Source organism: Lolium rigidum, unplaced genomic scaffold (genome assembly GCF_022539505.1).
Source record: "Lolium rigidum isolate FL_2022 unplaced genomic scaffold, APGP_CSIRO_Lrig_0.1 contig_14805_1, whole genome shotgun sequence".
In the NCBI taxonomy this organism is placed as follows: Eukaryota; Viridiplantae; Streptophyta; class Magnoliopsida; order Poales; family Poaceae; genus Lolium; species Lolium rigidum.
In genome coordinates, this window is record NW_025899867.1 from 447,309 (window position 1) to 462,562 (window position 15,254).

Consider the following 15,254-nt stretch of genomic DNA (forward strand, 5'->3'; position numbering starts at 1 on the left):
CAAGTAATTAAGCCGTTAATCAAATACATCAAGAGCCCCCATGCACGGATAAGGCTCAAAACAACTAGTACTGCTTTGATCGTAACTAATCCAAATAACTAGGATCACAATCAAATACATCAAGAGCTCCCGTTTCTGGACTGAACGCGCGACGAAACACCAATCCAAGTTACAAACAAAGATCAGACTAAACCAAAAGTAGCGCATAATAAGATTTTTGTGCCAAGTGTATGAAATTGAACTCTGAAGATTACTCTTTGACACGGTCCTGGTGACAACTGACAAGAGCAAAAACAAATCTCAGATGCTCAGTGACCAGTCTTCATCAAAAATTATCTCTGGCGAAAATATGCCGTCTCTGATCCTCTCAACCACCATTTCTTCCTCATCCTTCTGCGGAAATTTCGAAGGATGGAGGAGCGATGCATCAAGAGGTCTGCAGTCGTCGCATTGGTCATCTCCTCTGAGAATTATCTTCCGCAAGTTGGGAGAGCGCTCCAACATGGATCTTATGAATGCGAACTGTTGTTCTAGTGCTCTAAAGCCATCGATTTCTAGCACTTTCAGTAGCCTGTTCTCGGAGCCATTGAAGCGCATTTCCCACTGAGGAGTGCTTCTGTCACGGTAGACATCACCTCTGAACTCGCCCACATCACATGCATGGTTCCATACCTGGAATCCAGATTTCAATAATTTCCCATAAAAATTTGTGAAATGCAAAAGCTTCAAATGTGGACAAGAGGAAAGAAATACGGACAAAGACCTCACCTGAATATGTAGTTTTTCGATAGATGGTGCTGCTACGAGAAAGGCCGTAATCCATATAATGTCAAATTCCACAAACACGCCACACACGGACAGTTTCTTTAGCTTGTTGAATGCGGTGCAGAGTTCCTCCATCTCAGGTTGCAACCAAAGCTGATCACAGATTTTTTTGTAAGAAGAATAGTTTTCAAGCACATAAATGAGATTATAAAGGAATTTACAGCTATGTTTGTTCTGTACCATGCATAAGCACATTCATCATATAACTCTCATAGCTGTGATGACATGAATACAAAGAAATTGAGTACCGTTTCCCAAGAAATAAAAATAATACTTACATTTTCTCCTTGGAAATCCAATGTGAGATAGTGTATGCTTGTTGTGCCATGTAGCAGCTCACTTAATTTAAATGGGCATCGGTCATATGATTTACCCCATGAGAGCTCTAATTCCCCGAGAGATGGGACAAACCCAAAGGTTACTGGGACATGCTGAGATACCCAAGTAGTGCATATGAACGTCTCCAATTTCGGGAGGCAGACCAATTCGATTCTCTCAAAGCGGCACTTGTCGATGTCTAGAACACAAAGTTTTGAGTTTGGTGCATCAATCTTAAAGACAGTGAAAGTGCCAGTATCACAATAACAAAGGCTTAGATGCTTCAGTTGCTTGCAGCAGTCAAACAAGACATGGTGCATGTCCAATTTGTCGAAGCCTGCATTTTTCAGAGAGAGCTTTGTGAGGCAGTAGAGCACACTAGGATAGGCACGGAAGAAAGTATCGATCTCTTGAGCTCGCTGCAGCATATCCTCGTCACTGCAGTCCAAAGGATCTGTCTCATCAAGAACGGTGAGATCCAAATCTTTCAGCAAACCGTTGTCGATCGCGTCACATACCATTGGGCCAACTTCACACAAGAAAGCGTTGATCAAGTAGAGCTTAAGGTGCAGACTTGAGATGGTGGATCCTCTCTTCTGATCAGCCAAGAAACCCCTGGTTGCTTTGGTCAAAGACACCATAGCTTCCTCCATATCATTTGCGTCAAGAGGTTCAGTGCATGGAACAGATAGGAAATCCTCGACATCGATGCTGAGTTCAGGCAGCAACCAAGGCAGATGCCTCCACCGTGTAGAAAGCACGGCTGTCCTTACCGCCATACCTAAACTGACTCTCCCCAAGATAGACAGTAAAATATCATCAATTAGCATGCTGAGCCTATCTTCATCCTCCAATTTCTGGAACAAAAACAATGGGTCCATTATTTAGCTGCCAAATAACTAAGCTCAGAAATCCAAAACAGAAAAATATTTAGAAGAGTGGCAAGAACAATAGACTTTCTAGAGTGTAAATTGTTTGATAAAGTCGAATGGCTCCTAAGCACACATGGGCAACCTGGTGCCCTTCAGATTCACCAAGGTTGTGCATTTATGTGTGTATGAAACAGGGTCTATCAAGTTTTTATTTCCTGAATATGTAAAGTTCACTAATTAGTCAGACCTTTTGTAGTCGAGGAATCAAGCCGACTTGTTGCCGGTAATTGTGGATGAAGCGATTGAAAAATAGCAAAGCCTTCGTTGGGAGTGGATTACCTGGAGGTGCAGCGGCATCTTGCTGCCGTCGTCGAGCGCGTAGACGTGAGAGTGGCGTGGAGGAGGACGTGGGCGCGCCGCGGCTTTAGGGTTCGGCCGAGGGGAGCGGGGAGGCGGAAGGACGTGGTGCGGCGGTGGTCGCGGGAGGGTGGCGGCGGAAGGACGCGGGGTCGGTGGCGGCGGCGGTGGCAGTGCAATGCGGCGGCTGGAGCACTGGAGCAGAAACTGCAATGAGTTCTGTCGGGGAAGACACACAAGGGGTATCTGAATGACATGCGGGCCCTACTATTGCCAAAGGAAATCCTCTTATTTTTCTGTGCTATACTCGTATAATAAAGCGTCCGGTTCTGTTCCTCTCGATCTGACGTATAAAAGTACAGCTGATGATCAAGAACTTAACACGTATAAAGCGTCCAAACTTATGTGCACGTGTATCCGTGAGGGATCTCCTTAGGCGCCTCATGCAAGAACTGGTAATCATTAGGGTCACCACCGATCTTGTAGACGACGTATGCCGATGAACTCGGCACTTCTGGTGCTGCCAACGCGAATGGCAGCGGTGGTCGGGACTGGAGTGGTATCTCTCCTTGGTGAGTCCCTAGAGCTGGTCCTGACGGAGAGTATTGATGCCTCATGATTTCCTGGATCACGCGAAGAGCGACACGCTCCCAAGTGTTCACCAGGCTCTCAGAATGGCGGTGCAGCGAATGAGCTACCATGAAGTTAATCTCCTGACGCAGAGACCTGATGCGTTCTTCTGACGGGGCGGATAGGTCCACTCCATCGAGCGTGCCTTCAGGTGAGAACCCCTTCTACCTGATGCCATGTGAGCGGGTTCTGTGAAAAGAGCCGATGAGGTCGGCTTCGAGGATTGCTTTGACATCGTCATACTTCTTCTTGAGCTCCTCGGTCAGATCCTCGTACGTGACTGGAGTGCCTTCCGCCATCTCAGATGTAGATGGCGATGCGGTTGATGTCGAAGACTGTCCCACCGGGCGTGCCGGAATGTGTTGCGGTCGAAACCCACCGGCGAGCAGCGACGGGCAACAGCCGTAGAGCCGGGAGGCTCCCGGAACTGCGGCCGGCCCTGGTCCCTCCGAGCGACGGCCCGCAAAGACTCGGCACGCACGTCCGATGCTGATGCAAGGGCGTGCCACCTGACCTATACCCGGTCAGGAAGGTGTTGGATGTGCCTCGCTTAGTTTCCTGCATGGCATACACGTAAACATTAAATACGAGCCTCGATCGGCTCTCAGGTTGTCCTGTGAATCGGCTCAAGGAGCCGATCCACCCATGATCCGTACGAGGTGTACGATCAGATGGTGGTCCTGCTTGATCAAGATAAAGCTAAAACGACCTACTACGATTTAGGCTTTTCACCACGTAATCGGAACATCCTACTCGTGATTGAGCCTGGCGGCCACGCACGGTGATCGTAAACCGACCCTAGATAAGGCCTAAAAACCAACACGAAGTTGATCCCCGGAACATCCTGTCTAGGGCTAGCAAACTACACCCTACGCGCCACTTGGATCCTTCAACCCGTTTGTAAGGCCTAACTATGCAGATATTAAACTAATCCTTGAAGAACAAGGAGCAATCATAACGGATCGGATCTACTAAATAATGATCAAGCGGAGTGCCGCCCTTACACCTAAGATAGGTGTAAGGGCGGCTAGACGTCTAAGGGTTGCACGACGACAGCATATGATACGATGAACAATGCTAACCCTATGTTATCACCAGAATTTGACCAAGTCAGAGGTGGGCCGCGACCGAAGATGGGTGTGAAGAAATATATTTAGAAGAAGTATGTGGATCGGCCTTTTATACCAAGTTGGGCTTAATTGCCCGTGTATCTGTAACATATTAGATCGTATCTTAGTTTAGAGATAGAATCTTACTCGTGCACGGTTTAGTGCACGCCCACATTAGGAAGTCCCCTGGACTATAAATATGTACCTAGGGTTTATGGAATAAACAACAACTCACGTTCAACCCCAAAAACAAACCAATCTCGGCGCATCGCCAACTCCTTCATCTCGAGGGTTTCTATCAGGTAAGCGACATGCTGCCTAGATCGCATCTTGCGATCTAGGCAGCACAAGCCCACGTTGTTCATGCGTTGCTCGTATCGAAGCGTTTTTGATGGCGAGCAACGTAGTTATCATTAGATGTGTTAGGGTTAGTATTGTTCTTCGTTTAAGCATGCTTACGTAGTGCAACCCTTGCATATCTAGCCGTCCTCACGCCTGTCTCAGGTGTGGGGCGGCACCCGCTTGATCATTATTTAGTAGATCTGATCCGTTACGGTTGCTCCTTGTTCTACAAGGATTAGTTTAATATCTGCAATAGTTTGGCCTTACAATGGGGGGAGGATCCAGTGGCACGTAGGGTGGCGTTCGCAAGTCCTAAACGGGATGTTCCTAGGATCAACTTCATGTTGGTTTTTTGGCCTTGTTTAGGATCGGCTGACGAGCACCGTGCGTGGCCGCAGGGCCCAACTCTGGAGTAGGATGATCCGGTTATGCGGTGAAAACCCTAAATCGTCGTAGATCTCATTAGCTTCATCTTGATCAAGCAGGACCACCAAGTATTCGTGCACCCCGTACGGATCATGGGTGGATCGGCTCTTTGAGCCGATTCACGGGATAACTCGAGAGCCGATCGAGGCTCGTATTTAACGTTTACATGTATGCCCTGCAGAAACTAAGCGAGGCAACCTCATCACCTTCCCGACCAGGTATAGGTCAGGTGGCACGCCCTTGCACTTCGCAACGCCGCGTGTGACCGAGAAGAGCATTGCGGGCCGTCGCTCGGAGGGGTCTCGGCCAGCCGCAGCTCTAGGCTCCCCCGGCTCTACGGTGTTGACAAGGCCGCTGCCCGCCGGTGGGTTTTGGCAGTCAACACATTCCGGCACGCCCGGTGGGACAATCGTCTACATCAACCACATCGCCATCTACATCCGAGATGGCGGACGGCACGCCAGTCACCTACGAGGATCTGCCTGACGACCTCAAGAAGCAATACAACGAGATCAAGGCTACCCTCGAAGCCGACCTCATCGGCTCGTATCACAGGACCCGTCCGCATGTCGTCACGCGGAAAGATTTCTCACCGGAAGGCCCACTCGACGAAGTGGACCTATCTGTCCCGTCAGAAGAACGTACCAGGGCCGTGCGCCACGAGATTGGTGGCATGGTGGCTCACTCGTTGCGCCTCCATTCCAAGAGCCTAGTGAATACTTTGGAGCATGTCGCCGTTCGGATGATCAGGGAGGTCATGAAGAATCAGCACTCTTTGTTAGAGTCAGCTCTCAGAACCTACCAAGGAAAAGTGCCACTCCAGCCCCGCTTGCCGTTGTCGCGTACATCGGCAACACCAGGAGCGCATAATTCACCGGCGCGTGCCGTTGACAGGATTAACGGTACTCACCCCTGGAGGTGCCAACCAGGACATCCGTTCAACATCAACATGATAGAACTGGGGCACCCCCTTGATGAAGATAAAGGCGAGGGCAACTACTCCTATGGCAAAGACAAGGAAGAGGCTGCTCCATGTGATCGGCCCCGACACCGCCAGAACGTCCTGGTAATGATCAAGGTAGAAGCCGACGCTAGTAATCGGCCCGCTGTATCCGTATCACCCGCTCTCCCAGTATGCGGAGTCGACCTCACAGGTGACGGGAAGCTGGGGTACGGGTTCACATCAGCTGATGAGCTAGAGGAAGTTGACATCGGTCCTGGGGATAAGCCTCGACCTACTTTTATCAGCAAGAAGTTAGATCCGCAGCTCAGGGGACAGATGATAGCCCTGTTAAAGGAATACCCGGATTGCTTTGCATGGGATTACACAGAGATGCCTGGTTTGGACAGGAGCATCATTGAGCATCGCCTCCCCCGAAGAAAGGATTTCGGCCGTTCCAACAACGAGCACGTCGGATGAGGGCCGAGATTCCGGAAGGAGTCAAGAAGGAGATTGAGAAAATGTTGGCCGCCGGATTCATCGAGGCCATGCAGGTATGCTGAGTGGATCTCCGGTATAGTTCCGGTGGAGAAGAAAGACGGCCGATGGCGCGTGGCCATCGATTTCCGAGATCTTAACGAGCTACCCCAAAGGACGAATATCCGATGCCCGTGGCGGAAACATTGATAAACGCCGCCGCTGGCCACAAGGTGTTGAGCTTCATGGATGGCAACGCCGGTTATAATCAGATTTTCATGGCTCCGGAAGACATACACAAGACCGCATTCAGAGTACCGGGGGCAGTAGGCTTGTTCGAATACGTGGTCATGACCTTCGGGTTGAAGAATGCTGGTGCAACGTACCAGCGAGCCATGAATTATATATTTCATGATCTGATCGGCAAGTTGGTGGAGATCTATATCGACGACGTGGTGGTCAAATCGGTATCCGTGGAGGGGCACTTGGATGATCTACGGCGCGTCCTAGAACGGACTCGGAAATTCGGGCTGAGGATGAATCCGAAGAAGTGTGCCTTTGGCGTAACGGCTGGTCAATTCCTAGGTTTTCTGGTTCATGAACGGGGAATTGAGATCGGCCTGAAAAGTCAGGAGGCGGTGCGTACCATGCAGCCGCCGACCACGAAAAGGAGCTTCAACGCCTCATCGGCAAGATCAATTTCGTCCGGCGGTTCATCTCTAATCTGTCAGGACGAATCGAGCCGTTCATGGCGCTGGTGAAGACCAAGTTTGACGACGAGTTTCACTGGGGGGCAGAACAGCAACAGGCGTTTGATGAAATTAAGCGATATCTGACAACGCCGCCTGTGCTAGTTCCGCCCCAGCAAGACAGACCATTCTACATCTACCTGTCAGTAGCTGATACGTCCATCGCTTCAGTAGTGGTGCAACTTTATGACGGCGTTGAAAGAGTCGTTTTCTACCTCAGCAGAAGGATGCTGGACGCGGAGACAAGATACCCTGAGGTCGAGAAACTTTGCCTCTGTTTATTCTTCACCTGCACCAAGCTCCATCACATCCTTCGACGGCGGAGATCATCGTCATCCGTAAATCAGACGTCGTCAAACACATGTTGTCGGCCCTGTTTTGAAAGGCCGACTCGGTAAATGGATGCTTGCGCTGTCGGAATTTGATCTCCGGTACCGGCTGCGAAGGCAGTTAAGGGCCAAGCGTTAGCCGATCTCATCGCTGAACGGATCAGCACCAATATAGCAGCACTATCCATTCGTGCATGGGCTATGTTCTTCGATGGATCGGTTTGTGACGGTGGTTGCGGCATCGGCATTCTACTCGTATCGCCTCGGGGGGCAGAATACTCCTTCTCCATCAGATTATCTACCCCTTGCACCAACAACGTAGCAGAATATGAGGCAATACGTAAAGGAATGGAATTGTTATTGGAAGCTGGCGCTGAAGCTGTAGAGCTCTTCGGGGACTCGAAGTTGGTGATTAACCAGCTCACGGAGGAATATAGTTGCGAAAGTGAATCGCTGTTCCCATATTGGGTGGAATGCCGTGAGTTGATGACACAGTTCCGGTACATTAACTTCAATTGGATCCCAAGGTCCCGGAATACCGATGCCAACAATCTCGCACAAATGGCGTCGGGCTACATAGATATAGCCGACGGAGCAGAAGTTCGAGATACAATTCCCGGAACGAGAATGATTGGAGAGCCGAGATCTTCGATTATTTGAAAGATTCGGCTCGGGGGGCACCTAAACGGGTGAGATACAGAGCCATGAAGTATGTCCTTATAGGAGACGATATGTTCTACAGGACATTAGAAGGGTTGTTACTCAAGTGCCTAGGACCGACTGAGTCGAATCGGCTCTTACATGAGGTGCATGAAGGCGCCTGTGGAACACATCAGTCGGCTCATAAGATGAAGTGGTTGATCAAGCGATCAGGGTTTTATTGGCCCACTATGCTTGAAGATTGCTTCAATTATTACGGGGGTGCCAAGCATGTCAAATGTTTGGAAAAATTCAGATGGTGCCAGCATCAGCGATGAACCCCATCATCAAACCTTGGCCGTTTCGGGGGTGGGGCATGGATATGATCGGCAAAATCCATCCGGCATCAGGTAAAAAACATGAATGGATTTTGGTTATCACAGATTACTTCACCAAGTGGGTGGAGGCCGTCCCTATGAAAAAAGTCACATCAGAGGACGTGATCAAGTTTGTGAAAGAACACGTCATTCATAGGTTTGGAATCCCCCAGACTATCACGACCGATGGAGGTTCGGTCTTCACTTCTAAAGAATTCAGGAAGTTCTGTGATGATGTCGGGATTAAACTGATCCGATCATCCACATACTATGCTCAAGCTAACGGACAGGCCGAGGCGTCCAATCAAAGTCTGATCAAGCTGATCAAGAGGAAAATTGACGAGAACCCTCGGGATTGGCACGAGAAGCTATCAGAAGCGTTATGGGCCTACCGCATGTCGTGTCATGGAGCTATAAAGACCTCGCCGTACCAGCTTGTATATGGACAGGAGGCCGTATTGCCCGGGAAATTACGGCTGGATCAAGACGCGTCACGTTTCGAGAATGATCCGACAGTGAAGAATATGCAGCTTTGATGAGCGACACTATTGAGGACGCAACAGAACTCGGGCTTTGGTCGTTGGAGAAGATTAAGGAAAACAAAGCCGGGGTGGCTCGTGCTTACAACAAAAAGGTTAGACCAAAGGAGTTCCAAGTTGGTGATCTTGTGTGGGAAGGCTGTGTTGCCATTGGGAACCGGGGATAAGGCATATGGCAAATGGTCTCCTAATTGGCACGGCCCGTACAAAGTGGTCCAGGCCTTGAAGGGTAATGCGTACATGCTTTGGAGGAATTGAGCGGCGAAAAGTTTCCCGTGGCCGTTAATGGTCAACACCTCAAGAAATATTTCCCAAGCATGTGGGATGATGGACAGTAAGATGTGGGGGCCGATTTCAGAATCGGCCAGTAAAAAATAAAAAATATATATATATACATCAGAGCCGATGCACAGGCATCGACTTGAGAAAACATATGGAGTTTAACAGCTTGCAAGTACAGCCGATGCGCGGGCATCGACTTCAGAAAACAGAGCCGGTACGCTGATATCGACTTTAGCAAAATAAGTTTATACACGGCTTGGCCTCAGACGGCAAGATGAGCCGATATTTTGCCATCGGCTCCCTGTACGTCAACTCCATTCGGCAATCGACAAGGGAGCGAAATTAGTTGAGGGATTTTCTTCATTGATGAGGGGATTCCTTACAAAGAAAGAGCCGATTGCTTGGGAAGGAAGAACAAAAGAAGGGTCTATTGACCAATCTACTATTGCTAGGCCTATATTAGTAGATCTTAATCTACGGGCCGTCGCTTCCTTCGTCGTCGTCCTCGGAACTCTCATCGGCACTACTGCCGATGGATTCCTCGTCGCTGCTTCCGTAACCCTCTACGGGAGCTTCGTCTTCGTCTTCATCGTCGCTGCTGTCGTCGTCCCACCACATGCGGAGACGCTTCGCTGGCGGATAACCCTCGAGTGAGTCGTCATCATCGTCGTCTTCCTCTTCCTCTTCTTCAGAGGTGGGGCAGCCGTCCCGGGGGACCGGTCGTCCTCGCTCTCCGACTCCGGTTCCCCGACGGCGAGGAACCGAAGATCTCCGTCCCCGCCGGTCGGGGACCGGTCGTCTTCGGACCAGACAGAGGAGGCATGGTCTTCCAGGTCCCATGCTTCTGGGGCGCGGATGTCCGGTGGCGTCTCGCGGGAGGAGGAGGACCCGTAGGGAAGCTCGGAGGAAGAGTCGTGGAAGACCGACGAGGAGGAAGAAGAAGAGGAAGACATGGCTGTGGGAGTTTGGGGTTTTTTGGGTGCCGATGGCCAGAACGGAGCAGGATGGTGAAATGGCGAACTGCTCAGAGCGGTTAAATAAAGAGGGCCACGGTGAAAAAATTCAATGCCACAGCAGTTTTCGAGGAGGCGGTACTCAAAGACAACGGTCAAATTGTGCGGAGCAATGGTTCTGCTCTGCCATGACATGACCCGACGAAAAATGCTGCAATGGTTCTGCTCTGCCATGACATGACCCGACGAGAGAAAAACGTAATGATTTTGGAAATATCATTTCCAAAACCAGGGGGGCATGTGTTATCACCAGAATTTGACCAAGTCAGAGGTGGGCCGCGACCGAAGATGGGTGTGAAGAAATATATTTAGAAGAAGTATGTGGATCGGCCTTTTATACCAAGTTGGGCTTAATTGCCCGTGTATCTGTAACATATTAGATCGTATCTTAGTTTAGAGATAGAATCTTACTCGTGCACGGTTTAGTGCACGCCCACATTAGAATGTCCCCTGGACTATAAATATGTACCTAGGGTTTATGGAATAAACAACAACTCACGTTCAACCCCAAAAACAAACCAATCTCGGCGCATCGCCAACTCCTTCATCTCGAGGGTTTCTATCAGGTAAGCGACATGCTGCCTAGATCGCATCTTGCGATCTAGGCAGCACAAGCCCCACGTTGTTCATGCGTTGCTCGTGCTGAAGCGTTTTTGATGGCGAGCAACGTAGTTATCATTAGATGTGTTAGGGTTAGCATTGTTCTTCGTTTAAGCATGCTTACGTAGTGCAACCCTTGCATATCTAGCCGTCCTCACGCCTGTCTCAGGTGTGGGGGCGGCACCCCGCTTGATCATTATTTAGTAGATCTGATCCGTTACGATTGCTCCTTGTTCTACAAGGATTAGTTTAATATCTGCAATAGTTTGGCCTTACAATGGGGGGGGAGGATCCAGTGGCACGTAGGGTGGCGTTCGCAAGTCCTAAACGGGATGTTCCTAGGATCAACTTCATGTTGGTTTTTGGCCTTGTTTAGGATCGGCTGACGAGCACCGTGCGTGGCCGCAAGGCCCAACCTGGAGTAGGATGATCCGGTTATGCGGTGAAAACCCTAAATCGTCGTAGATCTCATTAGCTTCATCTTGATCAAGCGGGACCACCAAGTATTCGTGCACCCCGTACGGATCATGGGTGGATCGGCTCTTTGAGCCGATTCACAGGATAACTTGAGAGCCGATCGAGGCTCGTATTTAACGTTTACATGTATGCCCTGCAGGAAACTAAGCGAGGCAACCTCATCACCTTCCTGACCAGGTATAGGTCAGGTGGCACGCCCTTGCACTTCGCAACGCCGCGTGTGACCAGAAGAGCATTGCGGGCCGTCGCTCGGAGGGGTCTCAGCCAGCCGCAGCTCTAGGCTCCCCCCGGCTCTACAGTGTTGACAAGGCCGCTGCCCGCCGGTGGGTTTTGGCAGTCAACACCCTAACACATCTATGATAACTACGTTGCTCGCTATCAACAAGGCTTCAGCACGAGCAACGCATGAACGACGAATAAACGTGTACTGCCTAGATCGTAAGATGCGATCTAGGCATCATGATGCTGACCCGGAAGAAACCCTCGAGACAAGGGAGTTGGCGATGCGCCTAGATTGATTTGTGGTGAACGTGATTGTTGTTGTTTATTTCATAAACCCTAGATACATATTTATAGTCCGTAGACTTTCTAACGTGGGAATAATCCCAACCGGGCACGAGCCCAAACTCTATCTAACCGACACGTAATCTACTATATTACAGATACACGGGCAAACTAGCTCAAACTTCGCATATAAGACCGATTCATGTATTTCTTCCATGTCTATTCTTCAAGCCCATCTTTAATCGCGGCCCACCTCTGATCCGGTTAAATTCTGGTGATAACACATGCCCCCCTGGTTTTGGAAATGACAATTCCAAAATCACTCTGCTTTTCCTTCGTCGGGTCATGTCGTGGCAGAGCGGAACCGCCGCAGAATCTTTCATCATGTCGCCTCGCCTCCTCGGCTTCTCTCGCATGAATTGATAGATTCGGCATCACGTCCTCGAGAACCGTCGTGGCATTAAATCTCCACTATATCCCCTTTTATTTAACCGCATTGAGTAATTTGCTTCTTCATCCTCTCCCTCAGTATCAGACACCGAAAAACCCTCCCCCACCATGGACTCATCCTCCTCCTCCGCTGCATCGGCCATCTCCTTCCAATCCTCTTCCTCAAGCGAGCCGATGCAAGAGCACAACCAACATGAAGAGCCGGAGTGGGACTTTGACTTCGTGCCCGACGGCCCACCTGAGGCCCTCGTCGGGTCAGATGGGGATTTGCCCCTGACCGATGGAGAGGATGACCTCCAGTTCCTGATTAATGGAGAACTGGTGGCGGAGAGTGAGGACGACCTCCTCTCTTGGGGTAACTTCGCTTCTTCCGGCGAAGAGGAAGAAGAGGAGGATGAAGAGGACGACACCTCTTCCGACGAGGAGGAAGAGGAGGGTGACACTTCCTCTGACGAGCCGTCGGCGAAGCGCTTTCGCGGCTGGGCCTCGTCAGATGACGACGAGGACGATGATGACGAGGAAGAAGCCCCCATCGAGGGCTACGGCAGTAGCGACGAGGAGCTCGCCAGCAGCAGCACCGGCGGCGGCTATAATGGCGACGATGAGGACAGCGACGGCCCCTAGAGTAGGGGCCAATTAGTGTAGGACTAGTAGTAGCAGTGCATTAGGCATCGGATGATCCTTTTGAGAGCCATCGGCTCTTTCTTGTAAAGCCGTTCCTTTGAATCAATAAGAATTGTTCTTCCAATTTGTCTCTCAATTCATCTAATTTCAAGTCTTCCATTTGCCGCACCAAGACCGATAGCAACGTATCGGACTTTTTGCCTCAGACGCCCATGAAGCCAGACTCAGATACCAATTTAGACTGTAATTTGATATCTGACCATAATCTTTGCAATTCTATAGCCGATGGCTCTTCATCGGCTGTTTTGAAAATCCAGTCTCCTTCATCTTCTTGCAGCAACAGGACGGTCCAGACCCTGTAGATGATGATGGCTTCCCTTTCAGGCTCCTTTCAGCAGCTCTGGTGATCTTCTTCTGCAACAACTCACCGCTTTCGAAGAAGTTTACGATGCAGGGTCAGCCGATGACACTCCAATCGGCTTCCAAAAACAGAGTGTCTACCAAATCAGCTGCCCCCCGAGCCTCAGTCAAGGCGAGAACGGCGGTGAGGACATACAGTTCAGACATATGGACCCTGTGTAATTGTACTAGAGTCGATGGATGTGCATCGGCTTTGTTTCTTAGCTCTAAAGTCGATGTCCGTGCATCGGCTGTACATCATGAGAAATTTTTTTTTTACTGGCCGATTTTCCTATCGGCCCCATATTTCACTGCACATGTATCGCACATGTTCATCTGATTAGGTGCCCCCCGAGCCGATTCTGCCAGGTAACTGCGGATATTGGCTCTGTGGTTAGCCAAGGCACTATATTTGAACATCGGCTCCGTTAGGACCAGTGTTGACTTCTTCCAGCTCATCAGCCGACGTAAACCCATTGCCCATTATATAGATCGACGTTGAACCCAGGCAGAATGCATGGTGAGGATAATTTTGGCCGATTGCTGGAATCGGCCTCCATGTTGATTGAATCGCTCAATGAAGGTTTTGCAATGTTCCTCCATAGATCTTTGGGGCCGATCACACGGATCGGCATCGCCACGTTTGTCCATAAATGTTGCTCTTGTTACACGGTCAGGCCGGTGGATAAGACCAGCCTCACCCCGTCCTTCGTCACGTCGATGCGCTCGCGAGTCGTCCAAATTGATGCCTGAGAGTGGTTCTTGGCCTGTTGTCTCCCAAACGTTCATGCCAGCCGTTGAAATCTCGGCTGAATCATCTGCGTGGACGACCTCTACTTCATCTTCATCCCACTGTATTAAGCATTGGTGCATCGTGGATGGAATGCAACAGTTGGCGTGGATCCAATCTCTCCCTAGCAGGACAGCATAGGTGCTTTTGCTGTCGACAATAAAGAACGTCGTAGGGATGGTTTTCCTTCCTACGGTCAGATCCACATTCAGAACACCTTGTGCGTCAGATGCTTGGCCGTTGAAATCGCTCAATGTCACGTTGGTCTTGATCAGATCCGAGCTAGAGCGTCCCAACCGACGTAGCATGGAGTATGGCATAATGTTGACTGCCGCTCCGGTGTCCACCAAGCATCTTATTGACCAGGCTGCCCATTGATGTAGCCTCGCAAGTACAGGGCCTTCAGATGTCTGTAGCTTCTTTCTCGTGGCTTCTCAAAGATAACCGGCCGTGGGCCGCAGTCAAGTTGTGCCACAGGTGCTTCGTCTAATCCTGGAGCACTAAACTCCGTCGGAAGGATGAACACCATGTTTGTGCCAGCCGATGTTTCATCATCGGCTTTCTTTTGTCTGGGGCGCCACTCTTTCCTTTGTGGCCGACCTTCTTCGTCCAGGGTTCGCTGAATTTTAGCGGCCAGATCAGGCCGCGCCTTCCTCAACGTGTGCAGGTATAACCTTTCGGCTTCCTCCAAACCACGTAGCCGCTGAACCCTACGCTTTTGGGAACGGCTGAGTCCATCAGGGCACCACCTTGGTCGGTGGTATTTATCTTCTTCTTCATCATCGTCTTCTAGTTCCTCGAGATCTTCTACCCGAGAGGACTCAGCGTTCTTGTTCCGAGGCGGGAGAGGCCCTAGACGTTTGAACACGGACACGTTAGCTGCATCCTTCTTCTTCCGTCTACATTCGGGCGGTTGCCGATTGTAGGCAATCGGCTCATTCCTGAATCCCAGCAATGTCTGAAGAAGGGACAGTCCCAGTGCCTATCCACGTCGTCTTGCTCTCTCGACTTTTCCTTGGCGTGGCGCTCATATCTTTCCTCGTCGCGATCATGCCGACGATGTCTCCTGGCGTCCCCAGCCAGACGATCCCTTTCGTCCTCGCTGTTATACCGTCGGCGTTGGTCATATTGACTCACATACTTGTTGAGGAGGTGATCAGAGAGAGGTCGCTGGTATCTCACATTC

The 15,254-nt window shown here is 50.3% G+C and overlaps 1 protein-coding gene across 1 annotated transcript in view; it reads right to left on the minus strand.

The window, feature by feature from the left end:
* Positions 1-230: 230 nt before the first annotated feature.
* LOC124680379 overlaps positions 231-15,254 on the minus strand; it is a 43,079-nt gene continuing 28,055 nt past the window's right edge. The window contains exons 2-5 of the mRNA XM_047215450.1: positions 2,355-2,591; positions 1,104-2,000; positions 769-918; positions 231-672 (exon numbers count right to left, since the gene is read on the minus strand). Coding sequence (XP_047071406.1) covers positions 301-672; positions 769-918; positions 1,104-2,000; positions 2,355-2,591 — 1,656 coding nt within the window. The 3' untranslated portion in view covers positions 231-300. The remainder of the gene's footprint in view (positions 673-768; positions 919-1,103; positions 2,001-2,354; positions 2,592-15,254) is intronic.